The sequence below is a fragment of the Symphalangus syndactylus genome, chromosome X, assembly GCF_028878055.3.
Source record: "Symphalangus syndactylus isolate Jambi chromosome X, NHGRI_mSymSyn1-v2.1_pri, whole genome shotgun sequence".
Lineage (NCBI taxonomy): Eukaryota > Metazoa > Chordata > Mammalia > Primates > Hylobatidae > Symphalangus > Symphalangus syndactylus.
Genome location: NC_072447.2, coordinates 91,950,798 through 91,974,922, shown reverse-complemented (window position 1 = coordinate 91,974,922; position 24,125 = coordinate 91,950,798). Strand labels below are relative to the sequence as shown.

The following is a 24,125-nucleotide window of genomic DNA, read 5'->3' as shown; positions in this document are numbered from 1 at the left end:
AGTTTTTCAACCTCCCTAATTCCCCACTCTAGTAGTCCCCAGTGTCTATTGATGCCATCTTTATGTCGAGGACTACTGAATATTTCGCTCCCATTTATAAGTGAAAACATGTGGTATTTAGTTTTCTGTTCCTCTCTTAGTTTGTGTAGGATAATGGCCTCCAGATCCATCCATGTTGCTGCAAAGGACATGATCTCATTCTTTTTTATGACTACATAGTATTGCATTGCGTATATGTACTACTTTTTTTATCAAGTCTACCATTGATAGGCATGTAAATTAATTCAATATGATATGATTTGGCTGTGTCCCAAACCAAATCTCATCTTGAATTGTAGTTCCCACAATCCCCATGTGTCATGGGAGGGGCCCGGTGGGAGGTAATTGAATCATTGGGAGGTTTCCTCCATGCTCTTCTCATGATAGTAAGTGAGTTATCACGAGACCTGATGGTTTCACAGGGGGTTCCCCACCTATCGCTCCTCACTTCTCCTTGCTACCATCATGTGAAGTAGGACGTGTTTGTTTCCCCTTGCACCATGATTGTATGTTTCCTGAGGCCTCCCTGGACCTCTGGAACTGTGAATCAATTAAACTCCCTTCCTTTATAAATTATCTAGTCTTGAGTATGTCCTTATAGCAGTGTGAGTACAAACTAAAACAGTAAATTGGTACGAGGTAGTGGGGTGCCGCTGTAAAGATACCCAAAAATGTGGAAGTGATTTTGGAACTGGGTAACAGGCAAAGGTTGGAACAGTTTTGAGGGCTCAGAAGAAGACAGGAAAATGTGGGAAAGTTTGGAACTTCCTAGAGAATTGGGGAGCTCAGAAAACAGGAAGATGTGTGGAAACTTTGAACTTGAGAGAGATAATTTAGGGTATCTGCAGGAAGACATTTCTAAGTGGCAAAGCATTCAAGAGGAAGCAGAGTGTAAAAGTTTGGAAAATTTGCAGCCTGATGATGTGCTAGACAAGAAAAACCTATCTCCTGGGGAGAAATTCAAGCCCATTGCATAAGTAGCCAGAAGGCAAATGTTAATCACCAAGACAATGGGGAAAATATCTCCAGGGCATGTCAGAGACATTCATAGCAGCTCGTCCAATCACAGGCCCCAAGACCTAGGAGGGAAAAATGGTTACCTGGGCCAGCTCCAGGGAACCCCTGCCATGTGCAGCCTTGGGAATTGGCACCCTGCATCACAACTGTTCAAGCCATGGCTGTGGCTAAAAGGGGACAACGTAGAGCTCAGGCTGCTGCTTCAAAGGGTGCAAGCCTCAAGCCTTGGTGGCTTCCACATGGGGTTGAGCCTATGGATGCACAGAAGTCAAAAATTGAGATTTGGAATCCTCCAAATAGATTTTCAAGGATGTAAGGAGATGCCTGGATATCCAGGCAGAAGTCTACGTGGGGTGGAGCCCTCATGGAGACCCTCTGCTAGGGCAGTGCAGAAAGGAAATGTGGGGTTGGAGCCCCCACACAGAGTTTCCACAGGGGCACTGACTAGTGGAGCTGTGAGAAAAGAGACACAATTCTCCAGACCCCAGAATGTTAGATCCACCAACAGCTTGCATTGTGCACCTGGAAAACCTGCAGACACTCAATGCCAGCAGTGAAAGCAGCCAGAACAGGGTTGTATCCTGCAAAGCCACAGAGGCACAGCTGCCCAAGTCCATGGGAGCCCACCTCTTGCATGAGCATAACCTGGATGTGAGACATGGAGTGGAGTCCAGGGAGATAATTTTGGAACTTTAAGGTTAAACGACTGCCCTATTGGATTTTGGACTTGCATGGGGCCTGTAGGCTCTTTGTTTTGGCCAATTCCTCCCATTTGGAATGGGTTTATTTACCCAATGCCTGTACCTTCATTGTATCTAGGAAGTAAATAACTTGCTTTTCATTAAACAGGCTCATAGGTGGAGGGGACTTGCCTTGTCTCAGATGAAACTTTGGACTTGGACTTTTGAGTTAATGCTGGAATGAGTTAAGACTCTGGGGGACTGTTGGAAGGGCATGATTATGTTTTGAATTGTGAGGACATGAGATTTGGGAGGGGCCAGGGGTGGGATGATATGGTTTGGCTGTGTCCCCACAAAAATCTCATCTTGAATGGTAGTTCCCATAATCCCAATGTGTTGTGAAAGGGACACAGTGGGAGGTTATTGAATCATGGGGGTAGTTTCTTCTTGCTTTTATCATGATAGTGAGTGAGTTTTCATGAGATCTGATGCTTTAACAAAAAAACTTTGCCCTCACTTTGCTCTGCACTTCTCCTTGCTGCCACCATGTGAAGAAGGATGTGTTACCTTCCCCTTCTACCATGAATGTAAGTCTCCTGAGTCCTCCCAAGCCCTGCAGAAGAGTGAGTCAATTAAACCTCTTTCCTTTATAAATTACCCAGTCTTGGGTATGTCCTTATAGCAGAGTGAAAACAGACTAATACACTATGGTTTTGCTATTGTGAATAGTGTTACTATGAACATGTGTGTGCATGTGTCTTTTTAGTAGAATGATTTATTTTCTTTTGACTATATACACAGTAATTGAACTGCTGGGCCAAATGGTAGATCTGATATAAGTTCTTTGAGAAATCTCCAAACTATTTTTCCCAGTGGCTGAACTGATTTACATTCCCACAGTGCATAAGTGTTCCCTCTTCTCCACAGCCTGGCCAGCATCTATTTCTGTTTTGTTTTGTTTTCTTTTGTTTTTGACACTTTAGTAATAGCCATTCTGACTGACGTGAAATGGTATCTTATTGTGGTTTTGATTTGCACTTATCTGATGATTAGTGATGTTGAACATTTTTTCATATTTTCGTTGGCCAATTTTATGACTCTTCTTGAGAAGTGTCTGTTCATGTCCTTTGTCCATTTTTTAATGAAGTTTTTTGGTTTTTGTCTATCGACTTAAGATCCTGATAGATTCTGTATATTAGACCTCTGACAGATGCATAGTTTGTGAATACTTTCTCCCATTCTGTAGTTTGTCTGTTTACTCTGATGAAAATTTCTTTTGCTGTGCAGAAGCTCTTTAGTTTAATTAGGTCCCACTTCTCAATTTTTGTTTGTGTTGCAATTGCTTTTGAGGACTTAGTCAAATTTTTTTTGCCAATGCCAATGTTAAGAAATGTATTTCCTAGGACTTCTAGAATTTTTATAGTTTGAGGTATTACATTTAAATCTTTGATCCATCTTCAGTTAATTTTTGTATATAGTAAAATTTAGGCCTCTAGTTTCATCCTTCTACATATGGCTAGCCAGTTATCTCAGTGCCATTTATTAGATAGGAAGTCCTTTCCCCTTTGCTTATTTTTGTCAGCCTTAAAAAGATCAGATGGTTGTAGGTGTGTGGATTTATTTCTCAGTTTTCTATTCCATACCATTTGTCAATGTGGCTGTTTTTGTACCAATACATTGCTTTTTTGGTTACTGTAGCCTTAAAGAACAGTTTAAAGTCAGATTGTATGATGTCTCTGGCTTTGCTGTTTTTGCTCAGGATTGCTTTGACTATTTGAGCACTTTTTTTTTGGTTCTATATGAATTGTAGACTAAATCATTCTAATTGTGTGAAAAATGATATTGGTAGCTTGATAGGAATGGCATGGAATCTGTACATTTCTTTGGGCAGTATGACTCTTTTAATGATACTGATACTTCCAATCCATGAGTATGGGATATTTCTCATTTATTTGTGTCATTTCTAATTTATTTCAGCGATGTCTTGTAGTCCTCCTTGTAGAGATATTACACCTCCTTGGTTACCTGTATTCCTAGGTATTTCATTTTCTTTGTGAATATTGAAAATGGAATCATGTTCCTGATTTGACTCTCAGCCTGGAAGTTATTGATGTATAGAAATCCTACTGATTTTAGTAAACTGAATTTGTATCCTGACACTTAAGTTGTTTATCAGTTCTAGGAGGCTTTTAGCAGACTCTTTAGAGTTTTCAATGTATAAAATTTTATCATAAGTGAAGGGAGATAGTTTGATTTCTTCTTTTCCTATTTGGATAGATTTTGTTTCTTTCTCTTGTCTGATTGTTCTGGTTAAAACCTCCTCCATTATGTTGAATAGAAGTAATGACAGTGGGCATCTTTGTCTTTTTCTGGTATTCAAGGGGAACACTTATAGCTTTTCCTTATTCAGTATGATACTGCCTGTGGGTTTGTCATAGATGGCAGTTTTATTTTTAGATATGCTCCTTCAATGCCTAGACTGTTGAGGGTTTTCATCACAATGTAATGTTGGATTTTATCTAAAGCTTTTTGTGCATCTGTTGAGATGATCATATAGTTTTTGTGTTTAATTCTGTTTATGTGGTGAATCACATTTCTTGATGTGTATATGTTGAACCAACCTTGCATCCCGGGAATGAAGCCTATTTTATTGTGGTAAATTAACTTTTTGATGTGCTGTTAAATTCAATTTACTAGTATTTTGTTGAGGATTTTTTCATCTATGTTCATCAGGGACATTAATCTGAAGTTGTTTTTTTTTTTTTTTTTTTTTTTTGTCACTGCCTCACTAGTTTAACTACCTTTCACTTACCTGTTAGCCAGTTAAATGTAACTGCTTGTTGATACATGTTCATGAATAACGTAATAAATATTCTCATGCCACTTTTGCCTATTTATGCAACAGCTAGGAAACTCCATTCTTTCAGTTTTTAAAGCAACCATTAATTTCATTTGAAATATAATATATACATGCCAAATAGTTTGTTGTATCACATAATTTATCCCAAACAACTAAAATAACTTCATTAATTATGTACAATTTTACTAAAGCTACTGAACACTTGGAAAGGATCTACTTTTATGAGAAAGTGAAATTGCTTAGAAGAAAATACTGTAATACATTAGAAAATTATTTCATCCAAATGGGGCTATATGTTAGAGATCATCATTACAAATCAGAGAGGATGCTCATGTAATCTTTCAGTTAAGATTCATTTATGATACTGCCCTTTTTACATATCTCAACCGAAGACAAAATGTATCCCTAAGATGTGCACTTAGAGTCTCAGTTGTTTCCAATGGCAGTTCCAAACACATCAATAGTAATAGAAGGTTGGCTCAAGTAGGGATGACGGCCATGTAAATAAATAAATTGCAAATATAAAACACTTTCCTACACACAGAGCACTTTATTGAGTTGATGAATCAAAGTAAATTGTGTGCAAAAGACAAGTAAGAATGTCTCATATCAGAGTTCTTACATTATTTATTGTGACTACAAAACTCTTCAGACACCCCTGGGCTATATTTCCTAAACTTGGTTCTGAACACTTTACCAACATGATGTTTTATATATTATATCTTAAAGGAAGTCAGAAAGGATATACAGTCTTATAAATGCATGATATTGCTTATTTCATTTTTAAGAATCTTTACCATTTTCATAAGATTGTTTAATATCCCAGTTTCTTCAAAGGTTTGGCATTACAAGCAAAAATATTCTTTCATAGCTTATAAGCAAAAGATCTTTCACCATTAGTTAGCAACTTGAAAATATAAAATTTTTCAAAAGAAATACTCTTTTATCATGAAGGCTTTTCTATAATAATGAAACTTGACTAGCATCAATTAAATACATTTTAAATTTTTCAGATTACTTAGCACTTAATTTAAAATATTTTGTTCTATTTCATAAAACATAATTGATATTCTTTGAAAATACTAGGAGCATTAATACTGAATATAAATTGGAAGGCATATTAATTCTGAGTCAACTATAATACCTCTGTTGATGACTTTCCAATGACAATAATAAAATTATAACTAATTATCGTAAACTAATATTTATTTAGCACTTACTGTATGTCAGGAAAAGATGATTACCCTAAAATAACTTGCAATATAACAGGGATCATAATGTAAACACGTATGCAATCATGGGACTGGGCAGTACATGAGAAGTGCAAAAAAAAGTAGTTAATGTAGAATGCTATAAGGTTACAGGGGAGGAAGGTGATCATTGATACCCTGAAACATCATAAAAGGTTTCATGGGAAAGCGGTAGCTGTACTGAAAGGTATAATTTCAAAATGCAGAGACAAAGGAAAAAAAAGACATTTATAATGATGAAAATAATAATAATAATAATAATAATAAAACAGCTACCATTTATTAAGGGTTAATTCTATGTCCAACACTGGGATAAAGATAAGTGTTTTATATGTGTTAATTCACTGAATCCCACCCAGTCAGGTAGGTACTTATTCTTGCTCCATTTTACAAACGAAGAGACTGAAGTTAAATTACTTTCCCACAGTTACAGAAATAGCAAGTTCACCCAAATTAAACTCTATTTCTAGCTGCTTATAAGCGTCACCAAGTAAATAAAAATAGATTCCCATTATCTTATACCTCAAAATAAAGATTCCTTCCCAATTCTACAATTTCTGTCTCCATTCCCTCAGTTTACCTGGTATGTAGAAATCATCTTTAACTCTTCTGTCACAATCCACATCAAATCAGTGACCAAGCCATGGGAGTTCTGCCTTTGCAGTTTCTCTCAAAGTTACTTTATTCTCTTTATTACCACAGCCATTATACATAATCACCCAAACCCTTAACCACCTGTTTATCTTAGCATCCAAACTCTCCAGTAATCTATGTATTGCTTTAACATGCATTTATTATGTCTCAAACAACATGCTGAGCAATGGGAATACAAAGATGGATAAAGCATGACTCATATACTCAAAGAATCTAGTTGATAGGCATATATAGAATGATGAGTAGATTTAGCAAGATGAAGGGCTGAGGTATGGGGAGAAGGGGAACAGAAGTGTGTTTCAGGTAGAGAGACAGCATATGTGAAATTCTGAAAGTGAGAGAGAAAATGGAATGTTCAAGGACACAGAGGTAATTAAATTGATAATGAGTAGGGAGAAAGTAGCTTAAGATTTAAAAGATTAACAAGGTGGGCAGGGGTTAGATAAAATGCTACAGGGTAGCATTTCTTATTTTTCTCAACCTCCGCACTATTGACATCTTAGGCTGGATAATTCTTCACTTTATGGGAACTGTCCTGTGCATTATAGGATGTTTATTAGCATTCCTGGCTGCTACCCACTAGATGCTGTAGCACCACCACCACCCATTGCGACAACCAAAAAGGCCTCCAAACATTGCCAAATGTCCCATAGGAGCAAAAATCACCTCTGGTTGAGAACCAATGGCATAGGACCTTGTAAGCCATGTTAAGATATTTTAACTTTATTCTAAGAGCAAGAGGGGCAGCGTGTGTAGCACTGTTAAGGAAGGACTAATTCTCAAGATCAGTCAAGAATGGAGACAGAGAAGCAAATCAGGTGAGTAAGCAATACATAAGTGTTATTTTTCTTTTTCTGCAGTGCTACCATTTCAGTGTAAGTGGGAAAGTGTTCTTTAGTATTCCCATCATATGCCATAATTATTTCTAGCTCTCTGCTTTTGGTCATGTGGGCTCTTAAAATCTAGAGTAACAGTTTTCTGATTATTCAAATCTTCCAAATTGACTTAAGTTCTGAATTTGGATAATCTTATGTCCTGACTTATCATCCTCTACAAAACCATTTCAGCCTAACTTTTTCTCTTACCACAAGTAGTTTTAATTTTTATGTCTGTGGTCTATATATCATACAATATCACCCTTTATTTAGTACTTTGGGATTATTTTATGGTTTATTAGGGCTCATAGTTGGTATCTTTGTGGACTAAATTATAAACTCCTAGAAAACAGAAACAATGTGTTCTACATGTTATACATTTTATACATCACAGAGTAAAATGTTTGCCAAGAACAGGTATCATTTTAATTAAATTCAGAATCAAGCATTATGTATCAAAATGTATGTTTATACCCTTCAACTAAGCGATTATTCTAATAGAACTCCATTATGGAAGTGAATAGGAAAACAAATATAAAATTAATAATTGAAACATCCATTATAGCAAAATGTTGGAGAAAACATGTTTTCTTTAACAAAGAAAATGAAAAATATGTATACTTATGTAACAAACCTTCCCGTTCTGCACATCTCAGAACTTAATGTATAATAAAAAAAAAATTACAAACTATTTAAAAAATGAAAAAAGAAAATGAAAAATAAATTATTAGTGTCTAGTGCAAAAAAAAAAAATCATGTTCTATTGTGTGATTTACCCACAATCTAGAATAAGATTCAGAATTAAACTTAACTTATTTTCTTATGTAAGTAAAGGTAAATCATTCTTACATTTAATGGTAAACCCCATTTTCTTAACTGTTAACTAGGAACAAATTTTGCTGATTCTTTGCATAGTTGGGGCTCACAAATTAAGGATTTCATATCCCTTACACAACTTTGGAGGGAATGTATCAATAAAAAGTATGACCAGAGATCCTACTTTATGTAATTGGTTATGTGATGTTCTTAAGGAAATGAGTACTATGGATTTTTATCCTTACAAAAGCTTAAAATTATGTAAGAAATAAGTGTTTAGAAAAATCCTCAAAGCCATATTTTTTAAAACCTCATGTATAAAGACGAGGTTAACTTTGATGTACATGGTTATATTCCACTTATGTCATTTAAATGTGGTAGTTTCAGTATTTTATATTCAATATTTCAAATAGTTGATGTTTCTACAACCCCTTATAAATTATTGTACAATTCCACTGGAAAGAACCTCAAAATGTATTGTCTAGACTTTTAGTTCAATCAAATAAGTGACTGAATAACCCAGAAACCAGTCTTTTTTTTCTTTTTTTTTTTTTTTAGACAGAGCCTCACTCTGTCACCCAGGCTGGAGTGCAGTGGTGCACAGGCACGATCTCAGCTCACTGCAACCTCTGCCTGCTGGTTTAAGTGATTCTCATGCCTCGGCTTCCTAGTAGCTGGGATTACAGGTGTGTACCACCACACCTGGCTAACTTTTTGTATTTTTAGTAGAGACGGAGTTTCACCATGTTGGCCAGGCTGGTCTCCAACTCCTGACCTCAGGTGATCCACCCACCTCGGCCTCCCAAAGTGCTGGGATTACAGGCATGAGCCACCGCACCTGGCCAAGAAACCTTTCAAAAACTCCAAAGATTAAAGGATTTTATTTTCTGATAAATTGACAATAAAACCAAGAGAGGAGGTTTACTATATTTCCTATATTTTAAATAACCTATAATCGGGCATGGTGGCTCACATCCATAATCCCAGCACTGTGGGAGGCCGAGGCGGGCAGATTACTTGAGGTCAGGAGTTCGAGACCAGCCTGGTCGATATGGTGAAACCCCGTCTTAACTAAAAATACAAAAATTAGCCAGGTGTGGTGGTGCATGCCTGTAATCTCGACTACCCCGGAGGCTGAGGCAGCAGAATCACTTGAACCTGAGAGGCAGAGCTTGCAGTGAGCTGAGATGGCATCACTGTACTCCAGCCTGGGTGACAGAGTGAGACTGTCTCAAAAAAGAAAAAATAATAATAATCTATAATCGAAAAACTGATTAGATTATTGCTTCTAAGAAATTCCAACATTTTACTCCTCAGCCTACCAAATACATTAAATGGGATAAATTAGAATATCTAATTACAAATTTATTCCACTTTCATAAAGTCCTCAACACTAAAATCCTATTTTTAAAATCATCTTTTTAGAAGTTAAAAGCAAGGTCAAGGTTTGCTGCACTCCCTCTCTCCTTCTCCCACCTCCTGTATAAGGATATTATCATTCACCATAATTTTAAACAATCTAACAGCTTACACTCAAACTTGAGAGGCATTACAGTCTTTCTTTGAAAGGTTAAGTGACCAAAACAAATCTGTCCAATTTTAGCTACTGAATGTGCTTACTAGTTTAGCAGACATGTTTTTTTTAACCAGAGACATTGCCAGCTTTTATTTTGTCAGGTGATTCCAAAATCTCGACAATGCTTCCACCCTGTTTTAAATGAGAGCTAATGAGAGTAGATCTTCCTGTATGTCATCTTGGAAACTTTTCACAGGCATCCTCAAGCTCCTAATATAAAAGTAACCGAGGGGTGCCAATGATGAAAGACTCTGTTGCCACGGTGTCATCTTATAAATCATCAATTATTGTCTGTTATTATGAACGTGACAACCACATACTGTCATAAAAGGATTTGCATTTTAGTCTAGTTTTAAGATTTTTTTTTCCAGCATCATTTGCTTTGTAAAAGAAATGTCATGACAACCGCAGACCACTTAAGCTCGTTATCGAGTAATTCGGTATTCATTTGGACTTTGTCAGTTTGGCATTTCGGCATCCCAACCTCTTTTACATTATTGAGTAGTTTATCTTTACAGTTCATAAATATATTTCTAAGCATGGGTATATAGCATAATAACCTAAACCTAACAGAAGCAATGGGACTTTTTGGTTGCTATGACGACCTAAACTGATCAATTTTCTGTCACTGTTTTTAAAGAGGCACTCTCCTGTGGCCATAAATACTAATTACAAACGCAAGCCATTTGCTAACATGTTCAGGTTACAGATTAAAGCAGTTCATGCCTAATTTATCATTTAACTTGTCCTCCCACATTTGTAGTGTGGTACAGAATGAATAATAACTTCACTTGTTTACAACATTTTCAACTTAATGTCACTAATTATTTTTGCAGTTGCTGGAATTTAGCTGTGCTGCTACAAGTTCAGTAAACTCAATAAATTTGTAAAGTGCAAGGAAAGATTCCTAAATGTAATTTATGGATTAAGGTTGAAATATTCACTTAAAACTCCTTCCCATAACTGATCATTTAAAAGAAGATGGTTATACTTTACCTAATAAGGTTGCAAAATTGTCAGGAACATACTTGCAAGAGTGTCCATCTATTCATTTCAATCAAATAAAGAACTAACATATTTGGTTGAAAGCTGTAGTGAATAATTTAAATGACAGTACCAGTTGATACTACGAATGAGTAGTCTAGCTTTTGAAAGAAAGCAGTAGTTTCAGGTGTGGGGTCAGGGAATAATAATAAATCCATAAGGCAGTAAAGTCATAGTAATATATAGTCTAAAATTAAGCCCTCCCTTTCTCACCGAAATACATATTTTATATAAGCCTTAAAGTCTGTATTTTTTTGAGCAAGAGAGATAAAGATGGGGAGAAAATTGCTATTTCAGAGTGTGAATAAGAGCAATGCCATAAAATTAACTATCATTAGAGAATTTCTGACTCTGACCAACACCTGTGGAAAATGTTAGGCCACCATTATCCCATACAGAGTTTTTTTTAACTAAAATATTTGTTTTCTAGCATTCATGAATTACATAATGGACAAAGGTATGCTAGTATATATAATTATGATTTAAATATTAAGAAAGGAAAGACCCCCTAAACTGATCTTGACCATTGTCTCACTAATCCCAAAGCCTAGAATTTGATTGAAATATTTTTGCAATTTCCAAAGCTACATGGGTTCTTCCTGGACTTCAAATATTAACGTAGCATTTCCAGGGAGGCTGACAACTTCTCACATTCAAATAAAATAAACATGCTCCAGCTGATTCTCTGTAAAGAGAAGCTAGAAACTGAAAAGTTTACCTCTGGGAATACGTACAGAATACATTGGTTTGTGGGGAACTGGGCAAAATGGGAGACATGAGGGCCCTATTACTATCTCCAAACTATTCTCACCAAAATATATTGCTTAACAGGGCCTAACTTGCCACCCCCATCAAAGCTTCACTCTGTCTTCAATTTTATAAAAGAGATCCTTTCCATAACTCCTGATAACACAAATTATACATCCAAAGAAAGTAAAAATCCTTTAGTGGATCTCCTGTGGTTGCACAAGAAGGAGTGACAAAGCGCTTCCAACTGCTTTTCAACCCAGCAGCTGTAGCCTCAACACTCTAGGGCTCCAAGGGCCTCCTGACAGCCTGTGCTCACAGGTGCTCCTCTTCTTCTAGCACCAGCTCAGTGACTCTGCAGCAGGAATTTTACATCACCACAGAATTGAGGTGAAAGCTTCAGTGCCCTTATTTCAAAGGAAAATCTGGTCAGCTTGAAGCAATGAAAACTAATCAGAAGGCAGCCAGCCATTGGCTGGGAGCACATGCTCAGCAAAACAAAGGCTGGAATCAAAAGTTTGGGGGCTTTTTTTGCATATATATAGCCTTTTCAACTGTATGTTTCTGCCTGCATTTTGTTACATGGACTTCTAATATCAAAAAGTAATTTATAAAACGTCGTAAACTGCTATACAATACTTGGTGAGAAATAGAAAATAATGTAAGTATTAGTAATATAATTCAATTGCTCAATAAATATTTATTGAATATTGAAACCTAAATGCCAGGAAAATATGGTTAGCAAAATAAAGGCATGGTCCCGACCTTTACAGTGCTTAGGAAATTTGCATTGCATTATGCATTTTCAAAGAATTCTTGTAAGTTTTGGTTTTACTCATTTTTGCTTTTCATAACAACCCTGGAAGAGAAATTCCTAGGTTCATTTTATGGATTAAAAAAATAGAGACTTCTAGATGTTAAGTGATTTGCTTGTGATCATAGAGCTAGTATATGGTCCAGTGAGGGACCGAACACAAGACTTCCAAAGACAAATTCCAGCCTCTTACCATTCGTACGGCATTTCCTAAAGTGTGTTTTATGGAATACTAGTTTCCAGAACAAAAAGCTACTTTAATCAAAAAAGATGGGAAAGTCTTCTGTATAATATATTTTCTTATAGAATCACAAAGCAAATTAACAAATTATAGGCTCCAAGAAGACCTGCAGTAACCAAGTTTGTTTACCTCTATTTAATCCTATATTTCCCAAATTTATTTGACCTCAATGCGCTGAGAAAAATAAAATGAGCCCAGAGTGACTCACAAACTGAAGATTAAGTAGTGTATTGGGATGCGGGATAAGGGGATAGGTTTCAGGTAGGACATGTATCTTGGACTTACATAGCACATTTCTAAACCTATGCATGAAAATTAAGGTGTGTGACTGTAGAAGACTATGAGGCTTTTCATTCTTTTCTTGCTTCTGGATGTTATGAGAGTAATGGGCAAATTCATATGGTGAGAGAATAAGACTTATGTGCATTACTAGGATGACGGAAAATGTAGGAGACAAACAAGAAAATGAAACCAAGAGAGACTCTCTGACCCTCTTTTTTGGCCACCTTTAGCACTGTCTTAGGATTGAGCAGATCAAAAATTATCCTAACCACTACTTGAAGAAATGGTTTCTGACTCTAGGACTGGAGCAGGAAATATACAAGATGAGTCTGGAACGTCTAGTGCAAGAAAGTAAGGAAGTGTATGAAAAAATGCACAATGTTGGGGGCATGTCAAAGGTACGCAGGAGCCTACTGAAAGAGCTCCCAATGGCCAAAGCTGAAACAATTTAAGCAATAAAATAAATATTGCAGTACCGGATTATAACCCAAAGTATAAAATAAACACCTAGAAGTCTATGCTGATATAAATAAGTAATTGAATAAATACATAAATGTGACAGAAAAGGAAATCTCCCATTTAGAAGAATTCCAAATAATTTTGCACAGTGACTGCTTTCCAAAGACTGCCAAAGAGTATATAGAAAGAAAGAAAACAAAAAAGAAAGAGAGTAGACTTTACAATAGAAAAACCTGACATACTTCCTGAGCCCCGTGATCAAGGTCAATCTCAACAGTAATAAGTCAAAACAATAGTATATACCCTTGACATGATATGATGAAAATGGCATTTTGCCTCTGAGGTCTTTCCCCAAAAAACACATGACCCCAAGTTAATCATGAAAAAAGCATCAGGTGAACCCCGATTGAGGGACATCCTACAAATACCTGACCACTACTCCTCAAAACTATCAAGGTCGTTGAAAACAAGGAGAGAAACTGTTACAGCTGAGAGGAGCTTTAAGAGACCTGCGGATTAAATAAAGTGTGATGTCCTACATTTTGGAACAGAAAAAGAAACATTAGAGAAAAACTGAAGAAATATGAGCAAAGTATAAACTTAGTTAACAGTGTATCAATACTGGTTCATTAGTTGGGACAAATTGATTCTGTAATTGTAAGATGTTAACAACAGAGGAAACTGGTTACGGGGTGAATGGGAGCTTTCAGTGCAGTATTTGCTTTCTTTCTGTATTTTATTTTTAAAACTGTCCTAAAAATAAAAGTGTATTTAAAAACACACACACTGCCTTTAACCACTTCTGTGCTGAACCCAAGATTATTAAAAAGTGCTTTACCCTACATTAATTGTATCTAATTTAGTTCCAAAATTCGGAGTGATTTTTGAAGACAGAGAGCTGGACAGTCATAAACTATGTAAAGCACAATGTGATTTTAATGCTACTAAAAAGTAAAATATAGTCATCACTCGATATCCCAGGGGGATTGGTTCCAGGACCCTCAAAGATACAAAAATCTATGGATTCTCAAGTCCCTTATGTAAAATGACAGGGTATTTGCATATAACCTGTGCCCATCCTTCTATATGCTCTAAATCATCTCTAAATTATTTATAATACCTAATACAACGTGGATGCTATGTAAATTGTTGTATACTGAACCTTTATTTGTATTTGTTTTTATTGCTGTCTTGCTATTTTTATTGTTTGTTTATTTTTTTTCAGATATTTTCAATCCAAGGATGCAGAACCATGGATACAGAGGGCTGCCTCTATGTATACACCATTTCTAAATGGGATGTGTCAATCAGATGTTCCAAATCCCTTCACTTAATGTTCTGAATACAGTGGGTGCTATAATGCCAAGTAAAATTGATGATAAAAAATAAAAACTACTACCTTCTTTATACCTAATATGTTAGAAACATTAATATGTGATTTAGTGGGTATTTGTAAAACTTGCAGCATAAAGCATATAACATCACCATTTTTGTAATTTAGACTAGTTTCATTTTAAAGCAACAAAACAATACAGATTTGTTGACAAACTATGTTACACTAATATACTGTTTGGCTAGGACTAGCCAGCTAAAAGGAAAATGTCCAAATTGAAATAAAAATGTTCAAATGAAAACCAAAGAAAATTTTGTTTATATATTTCAGAAAAAGTATTCTCTATTGGAAGAGTATTTTATAATGATAAATCAGTTCACAATCCTTTTAAACTCTCCTAATTGTAAAGCATGGCTGCTATTATTAACAGGCTTCGATGTTTTATATGTTTTAATAGCTTTTACATATTTTTAAAAACATCTGGAACACTGTCAGATGATACAGTATTTTGAATCATAAATTATGAATATCACTTACATAAATCTATTGATGAGCTACACATTTTTTACATCTCACCTTTCTAATGGATTTATTTTAAAAAGAACTTCACATTTTATTGCTGATTCATTTTATACTTGCCCTCTTTTGAACATTAACATTAGTTTAAAAACAAAAATTCCAATGATGGCCTGAAATAACAACAGATCTTTAGAGTCCTCATACACTGGGAGAAGAACCCATTGAGCAATTGAATTCTTTGTATTGAAAACTCAGTGTTATCAAAAACAGAAAGCAGGACATGTCTTTAGGGCACGTTGCCATGGAGCATAATTCCTTCAAGGACTACAAACCATAATAGTCCTATTTCTTAACATTATTTTTGTAGCATTCATCAAGATGTATTACAAACCCTACCAATTTAGGGACAATGCCTTGCCTTTTCAAATGCATTCATACTGGGTCTTAGAATCAACTCCATTTTAGAAACTAATTAGTTACACTGACAAACTTTTAAGAATAGGGCTATACAATTTTAGAAAATGTCACCACTCTTTTGTAAATTAATGATATGTTCCCCATTGCACAATAATAGGTAGTTATGAGCCTTTCCTCTTTATCCTGTCTCAGTCATTTAGTTACATCTACCCTGTGCCCTCCAGAGAAATTCATGGTCTGTCACCCTACTCATTGGTGTATAGATTTATGGATATTTCAGCAGTCCCTTCATTTTCACATCACTAGGCAACTCTTTGGAGTTTAAAAGAAACGACAGACTTCACCTGAACATTCAGATAAGTATCCTCCAATTTCAAAAGTCTATTTTCTTTCTGTAATCCCACTTTGCTTTCATTTTTAAAGAAACACACAGCCTGAGACACCTTTGCATTATTAAATGTACATGCAAAACATTACATTACTATGCTACACGTGGCTAAGAAATTTTAGTATTCACAGGATTATGGTAATTAAGTCTTCCTTCACATTGGGTGATGTGACACTTGCTTGACTATAATGTCACTCCACTTAAAGTCTGTGTAAACAACATTATCTTAGTCACTCAGCATTACATTTCCAACTGTGAGAAATACTACAAGGTCAGAGTGGACAAGAATGTAGGTAATCCCAAAGAAACAGCATGTAAATGAGTTGCTCAAGGTTCAAACTGGGTTTTCAATAATAAAATAAAATATTTTATAGTAATATTATAGTAGCAGTATCGAGATGCCGTCCTTGGCAAAGCACATGGGTATTCTTGAAGTCAGTGGTCAAGACAAACGTGTCCATGGTTTTGACGTTTTTTTGATAAAAGATAACAAGTTTTGTTTGCCAAGGCTTCGTTCAGACTAACAAAAGTGGGGATACTCAATAAGGAGTAGTTCAAGGAACGACTGCAATTGGTTTTGTGAATAGAGATCTATCAACGTCTCAAATACATATAGCATTTCTGAATAATGCAGGTGATAAAGGCCATATGACAATGTTCATATTTCCTCCTTTCTTGTTTTTTAATAAATACTGAGCAGCTGCAATATATTTTTTAAGGAGAGTACTAATTTCCCAATAGTCTTGTCAGTTACTTGGTGAAATATGTCCAAGGAGTGTTGTCTTGAAAATGTTCTGACCTACATCTTTGAAACTGTATTAAAGATTTTGAGATAGCTTGTGTTTTAAGTGATTTATTTCGTGTTTATGAAAAAAAATTAGATAACGCAGTTGAATCTCCACGTAGGATAGGTAGGATCTAGGCAGAAATACTGTAGAGTATCTTGGCAGAGATTTTGATTCTCTGAACTAGTGGGAGCAACACAATAAAAAAGTGGTTTCTAGAGTATGCTTAAACTAAAAACAGGATGGCAATTAGCAAAAATAGCAATGAAAAGTCTTAAATATGGGCCCCACAGTCCATTAACAAACAGGCCCAAAGCAACTTACGTGGGATTCTCTAGGCTTATTGTTACATTTGGACAATTAGGTACATGTATGCAAATTGTATTAATCTGAAGATAATTTGAACAAAGTGTGTGAACCACAATTTTCTTGTAATACCTGGTGTTGAAACTCTGTAGGAGGTCAATTCACTTTCTAGGAATGCTATAGTCAAAACATTTTCCCAGGACTACATATAGAAAGAAAGGTCTCTAAGAACGTCTTCATCACAAGAGATTAACTGATTTATATTTTGTTTGCCAGAACTGCCACCTTCCATAAGTAGAAGCTTCACTCGTAACCAGTGTTCAATGTCCTCACAGGTTAAGTGTTTTTTTTTAAGTCATTGAAAATAACAAATATTCTGTGCTGGCAAGAGGATGTGTGTGTGTGTGTGTGTGTGTGTGTCTATGAATGTAGCATATTTGCAACTCTGAGAGTTTAAATAAAATCAGTTTCTACTGATTCCCTTTTCTACTTTAATCTCCTATAATATTAGACGGTTTGGTTTCTAACTTAGTGGTCTTTCCCATACAGATAGAATCTAAGAAAAGCTGAAAGTTCTGTGTTAAACCTTAGGATAAAGACCTCAAAAAAAAAAAAAAAAAAAAGATCCAGATCTTTCAAATAAAAAGTCTCTCTCCAAACACAAAATCTAATTACTTACCCCCTTATTCAAAAAGAAATAAAGGGGGCACGTGTCTCAGGACCTCCTGAGGCTGTTTCATGGGCTCGTGTCCTTAGAAAAAAAGAAAAGAAAAGAAAGAAAGAATATACAGAGTCGTCAACCTGAGTCCTCTCTCTACTTTAAGTAGTTATGTGTAGCACCATAAAAGTACTGCTGGAATCAAACATTAAATGAGCTGAAAATCTTGAATATTTTCTTCTGAATCAGAAATGTGCATAAAAAGAGCTTGAAAGCAAACACAAAGTCATAACAAATAGTTGTTGAGCTTTCATTGTTTTTTATTTCAGCATTTAGAATGTGATGCTTTGAAATGGGAAAAACTGAACATGAATTCAAAATCATATGTCACATCTTCTCTTCCACCATCCACCCCTAACTGTCCTTGAATTAGAAGAAATGTAAATATAATGACGGTAAAGTTATGATCTTATTAACTGAGCCAGAGAGAGTGTTACAACAATTTTCACAAATTGACCAAATTCAATTTTCTCCTTATGTTTTATGCACAATAAGTAAATTATAGCTTCAAGGAAAAGGGAAGATATGTATCATAGATCAAAGCATATACTATTTATCTAAGAGATTGTTTAGTCTAATACTGTAACTTAAAAGATGCAGCAACTGAGGTCCAAAGCCACAGATTTATGTGCAGAGTTAAGTCCATGGACTTATGACTCTTTTTTTTCCCCAGAGCTCTTGCTGTTACACCATACTGTCTCATCAAATGAAAGTTTATGGGAAAGTGCTTGTAACCTAGACAATACTTTACAAATTTAAAATAGTATCTTTAATCCTTATCTTAATTACATGTTTTAAGATGAAGAATAATGACAAAAATAGTATTTGTAAACATTGTTATCTGTGCTAAGTGATCAGAATCAACATTTCATATGTATGCATATAATCATAAGAGAATAAAAAGAATCATTTTTTCTTCAAATAGTTTGTTCATTAAACATATCTACTACGCTGGCAATAATGTGAGGACATGGGACCTCTTGTATATTGCTGGTAGGAGAGTAAATCAGAACAGCTTTGGAGAACAATTTGGCAGTAACCATTCAAGTTGAAGACACACATAGCCCACAACCTAGAAATTGCATTTCTAGGCTGATATCCTAGAGAAATACTCCCATATGGGTGCAAGACATGTCCATTGCAGCACGGTTTCCAACAAAAAATTGGAAACAACCTAATTATCAACCTATGGATATAGGAAAGAATTATCAAATTGTGTTATACAAGGTAGTATAACAATTAAAAAAATAAGTGAACTAGACTTATATGTATCAATATGGATAAATCTCAAAAACATAATGTAAAAATACTTAAAAAGAATAGTATGATATCACACCAGTTTGATACATCTTAAAACACAAAAATAAAAAAACACAAAAATCAACATTGCATGTTGTTTGTGTATAAATACACACATAATTTTAAAAAGACACAGCAATGATACACACTGATTTTAGGATTAGTGGTCATCTTTCATTTGTGAAATAAAAAGGAGATTATTGTTATTCATAATATTAATGTTTCACAGATACAAATTTTTTTCAGATACAATATTTAAAATTAAACCGTGGATTAAGTGTAGCAAAAAGTAAACCTGAATATTGATCCACAAGTTTTTCTCAGTATTTCCTGTGCTTTCCTTATTTTTTTCTTCCTGCTCTATCTGAACTATTTTATAATTAATCTTGCTAATTTATTACACTATCAAAATGATGCTACCAAACTTGATTTCTGAATAGAAATGTCATTTTTCAATAAGTCCTTTAATATATAACAGTAAATGAGGTGTTTTTCTAATTAGCCTGATTCCATTTATAAAATATATTGGCCCAAAGCATATGAGCCTTGAAACTAGACTGCTTTGATTCAAATGCTGTCCCTGGTATTTATAGGCTGTATGACCTTGGGTAAATCATTTAACCTTCTCTGTGACTCAGTATCACCAACTGTAAGACAACGATTATAATCGTAGCACCTATCTTATAGAGTTGTTATGATGATTAAAAGAACTAATATGTGAAAAATCACCTGAACTCACGTCTGATAAATGTTAGATATTATTATGTCTTGGCGAAAAAAGAGGATTAATTGTTCATCAATATTTTATCCTGAATTATCTAATTTATATGTCTATGCTGGTCAAATGCATCAAATAATCACTCATTTCTTAAATTTTCTACCTTTGAGGATTAACCACTTAACTAAGGATCCTTAATTATTATAGTTTTAGTAAATAAGTTTCATTAATTAATATATTTAAACATATTGCATCCCAATCATGTAACAGATTACTTGTGGTCAAAACTAGCTGATGATCTGGAAAGGGCAGCGCTGTCTACCCAAATTTTATTTAAGTAAACATCAGCTATTTTGCACATTGCCATATGTGTTGACCAGTTACCCAACAATTTCTCATCTTTCACATGTGTTTGTGTTAAATCTGCAACTAGAATGATTTGTCAAGGAATGAGATTTTTTCTAGTTTATTTAGGATTTGAGATAATGCCTTCAATTCTTTGTCTTTCTGTTTTTACTTTTCTTTTTAAAGTTCCTGACTTTCTCATCAGAAATGAAAATGTTAATTTACCATCCTCACTAAGGATTTCTGGTACAGATCATTGTGACCATTAAAGCAGGTTTAACAGTGGGGTGTTTTTCTTTCTCTTTTTCTTTTTTTTTTTTCTAGAGAGATTGGAATTTAATTGTTTCCTTTTTGGACAAATATGCTTTTGGGTTGCCAGTGATGAAAGGGGCATACAGATGTCAAAAGCATTGTAGCACAGTGGGATTATGTGGTAAGGTCCATGGCGGGACAGACAAACAAGCAAAGTCTCAGATCAGTCAAACAGTTACCTTTTAATAAAATCTCAGATGACCAACTTTGTTTTATCTTTGCCAATGCCTATCAAAAGTTCAAATGAAGTTTTGTTGTGTTAACTGCTTACATTTCTTTTATTTCTTATTTTAACCATTTGTAAAAATAAAGGAATTTCACTAGATGGAATTGGGAATTTGTTAAAAGGCAAGCCAATTTAAAATAAAACAACACATGTTGTACACATGGCTTTCTTCTTATTAAAACAAAATAAATTGGACTTTAAATAGAAACCTTAATTAATTATGTTATGTGATGAGAACTATACTTAAGTATTCTTTTGTGGACATGGCAGGAATAATATGTTTCATACTGCATTTCACTGATAACATGAAAGCAAAAAAATACTAATTTAATTTTAATTTTCAAATCACTTGAAGGAAAAACTATATTGCCTATTTTGAAGTAGTAAAAAATAAAACCCACAAAGCACATAACCACCATTTTGAGTACCAGAATAACTATTTGTAAGCACTCCCACTGGTTATTTATTCACCTTATATGAATTTTCCATGATCAAAGGCTTTAGGTGCATTTATAACAAACTGTGATTCTTTTTGTAATTGCAATACCTTGAGGACTCAGAATTTAGAGCAGAGGTTGCAAACTGACAGCCCATGGGCTATATCCTGACCTCAGATGGATTTTGTTTTGCCTGTGCAGTGTTGCTTTTTTTGTTTTGTTTTGCTTTTTATTGAGTTAGTTACCAACATTTAAGAATTGGAGAATTTCATGTAAAAATCGTAATTCCCAGCTTCTTTTAAAAAGTCAGATCTTAACAACACTGAGCCTGCATTCCCACATGGTAATAATCAGCCAAACTGAGTAATAGCCACCACTTTGGAAAAGAATATATACTCCCTGGTTCACCATAGTCCCCACCACTCTATATTGCTTATAGTCTTTCCTTTATGTTACAGCCTTGCCTCAGTAGGCAGTAGAGTTTGTGACTCTCCTGGTTTCTCTATAGTTTATGTGAGTGACTTATACTTTCAAAAACACTTCATGGTTTTTCTCTGATTGCAATAAATGTAAAAATATTATATATATATGTACATATGAAAAGTATATTTTGATAATCCAGAAATAAATCTATATAGTTATGTTACTGCTATATTTAATGAAGAAAGAACTTGACTTAATTTGCTTATCATTTTACTAGAAAATCAAAAATAAAGTGAAAGCCAATTTCAATGCCTGAATTCAATTGCATTCATATAAAATCAGAAACACTTTCAATATCCAAGCCTAGACTCAAAACATAATCCATTTACTATTTTACAGTTAAACTCAGTCATTAATAAAATCTAGTAGGTTTTAGTCTCCCCAGCATTGATATCATTGTCTAACAGAAAGTTTGGCACTTAAGGAGGCACATCCACTGCTTCAGGTCACTTGGTTATTATTTAGTGTGCATGACATGTAAAACTAACTTTTAATATAGAAAATGTAACAGATACTAGAAACACCACCATAGTGATGTTTTATTTTGTATATTGAAAACCCAGGATAAATCCATGGTGTAGTCCTCATCTCCCCTACAGCTCCATGACATTTTTCTTATAGAAAAATATGGATAAAGCCTGCATCAAGGGCAGGCCTGAAGAAAGGGGCAAAAAAAGTCACCAAAAGTTAATGTAACCTGAGAAAGAAGTGTGGAAGAGAAGAGGGGCATTACCGACAGGAACTATCAAAATATATTTTAGGATCATGGGTTCCCCTCCTTTGCCCTTGTCTCTGAGTCACTGTGTGTTCTTTTCACCACTACAACCTAAAATGTCTGAGGCCTGGAACAATATATTATCTCTGATTGCCCTTTTACTAAGATTTTCATAGATATTTTAAGAGGTTTCAAGTATAAATCTTCTTAGACTTCCAAATATTTGTTTAAAATATATTAGAAGAAAACAATTTAAATGTTTTAGAACTTCTAACATGCCTACAACACATATCTGTGCCTAATACTTAGAATGACTCAGAAGATTAGAAAGCCAGATTCTTTTCCATTATCGTTGTAGCACACTTAATAGCCTGTGCTGCCCTGCAAAAGTGAATGTACCTTCCTAAGCATTCCAGAACAAAGGGGCGGGTGGACATCTGAATAACTTTCCCATTATTTTACATAGGTGTCATAGTTTTTATGTCAGTGATTTCATTTTTTCTTATGAACTGAAGATTAAGCAAGATTCAGCATTTGCTGCTGAAAATTTTAAAGGGCTCTACTTTCCTACCTTAGTGAGTATAGTACAGGGAACAAGATTATGAAAGTGTGGCTGAATCTGTACAGGCTCCAGGACATTCTCAGGAATTTGATTTTTAAAAAATAAATACATAAATACCTGTTAACAGCTTGTTTTCTTGTCATTTGCCTCTTCCTTCTAAAAGGAGAGTGTAGCAGAAAATAAATAAATAAAACTGGTTAATTGAGAGTTCTGGTTAGTTAGCTTCCAATTAAGCAAGGCTTTATTATATTTCACAAAACATCTTCCTAAATTCTGCAGAAATTTTAGATAGGTTACACACAATGAAACACCAGCAGGGAAGAGCACATAGAAGGTAAGGAAGCCTGAATTGCTATTAGTGTTTTAAATATATGAATAATGTTATTAGCACATTTCTAGTATAATCCCCACTGACTAAAGAATAACGTGAAATGTCATGTGGTTTAGGGCTTTTCCGTATATGAAGACAAAGAAATAAGGTTATAGATTTCTGTTGAAGAAAGTGGCCTTGGGTCGTAACAATTCCAAAAAAATTCAGCAATATTATGTCTTTTCCCTCTCTCTCAAGAGCCTTCCTTCCCATCCCATTAGGTATTCCAACATTTTGGAGGGAAAAATCCATTTCTCATTTTTTCTCATCTATTATTTGGCCAACAGGATGATGAAAGTAAGCCAATATCAATGTTGTGCTTATTTCCTAAACATGGAGCCATTCATCTCCGACAGATCACTATATACATTTTTCTGGAGCATACTGAATTATCTTACATCTTCCTCACAAGGGTTACACATGCACATTCACATACACACACACACACACACACACACACACAGTCATACATACATCCACACAAAAGAAATTAACACATACAAAAGAGATCCATTTTTAAAAACACATAATTAGCCTTGTTAACAAAATAATTATTCTTTCCAGCAGTGCAGTAACTCCCAGTGTTCTCCAATCCTTTAATAAAGAACAATGAAATCTAAAACGACATGCAAAAAAAACTGTGAGGACTCTAATGTGGTTCTTTTAACCCTTAATGTACTTCTTAGTAATACAGAAACGGGAACCTTCCTATATTGCCCACTACAAATGTATGTGGTTAGTTCATCATCTTTTTGTTGAACAAAAACAAAAATATCATCTTTTCGTTTTTGTTTTGTTTGCTTTTAAAAAGCAACTGCTTCTCTGCTCAAAGTCTGTA

General features: G+C 34.8%; 1 protein-coding gene across 1 annotated transcript in view; it reads right to left on the bottom strand.

The window, feature by feature from the left end:
* DACH2 (dachshund family transcription factor 2) overlaps window positions 1–24,125 on the bottom strand; it is a 688,870-nt gene that overhangs the window by 432,060 nt on the left and 232,685 nt on the right. The window contains exon 2 of the mRNA XM_055268433.1: window positions 23,035–23,073. Within this exon, the coding sequence (XP_055124408.1) occupies window positions 23,035–23,073 (39 nt within the window). The remainder of the gene's footprint in view (window positions 1–23,034; window positions 23,074–24,125) is intronic.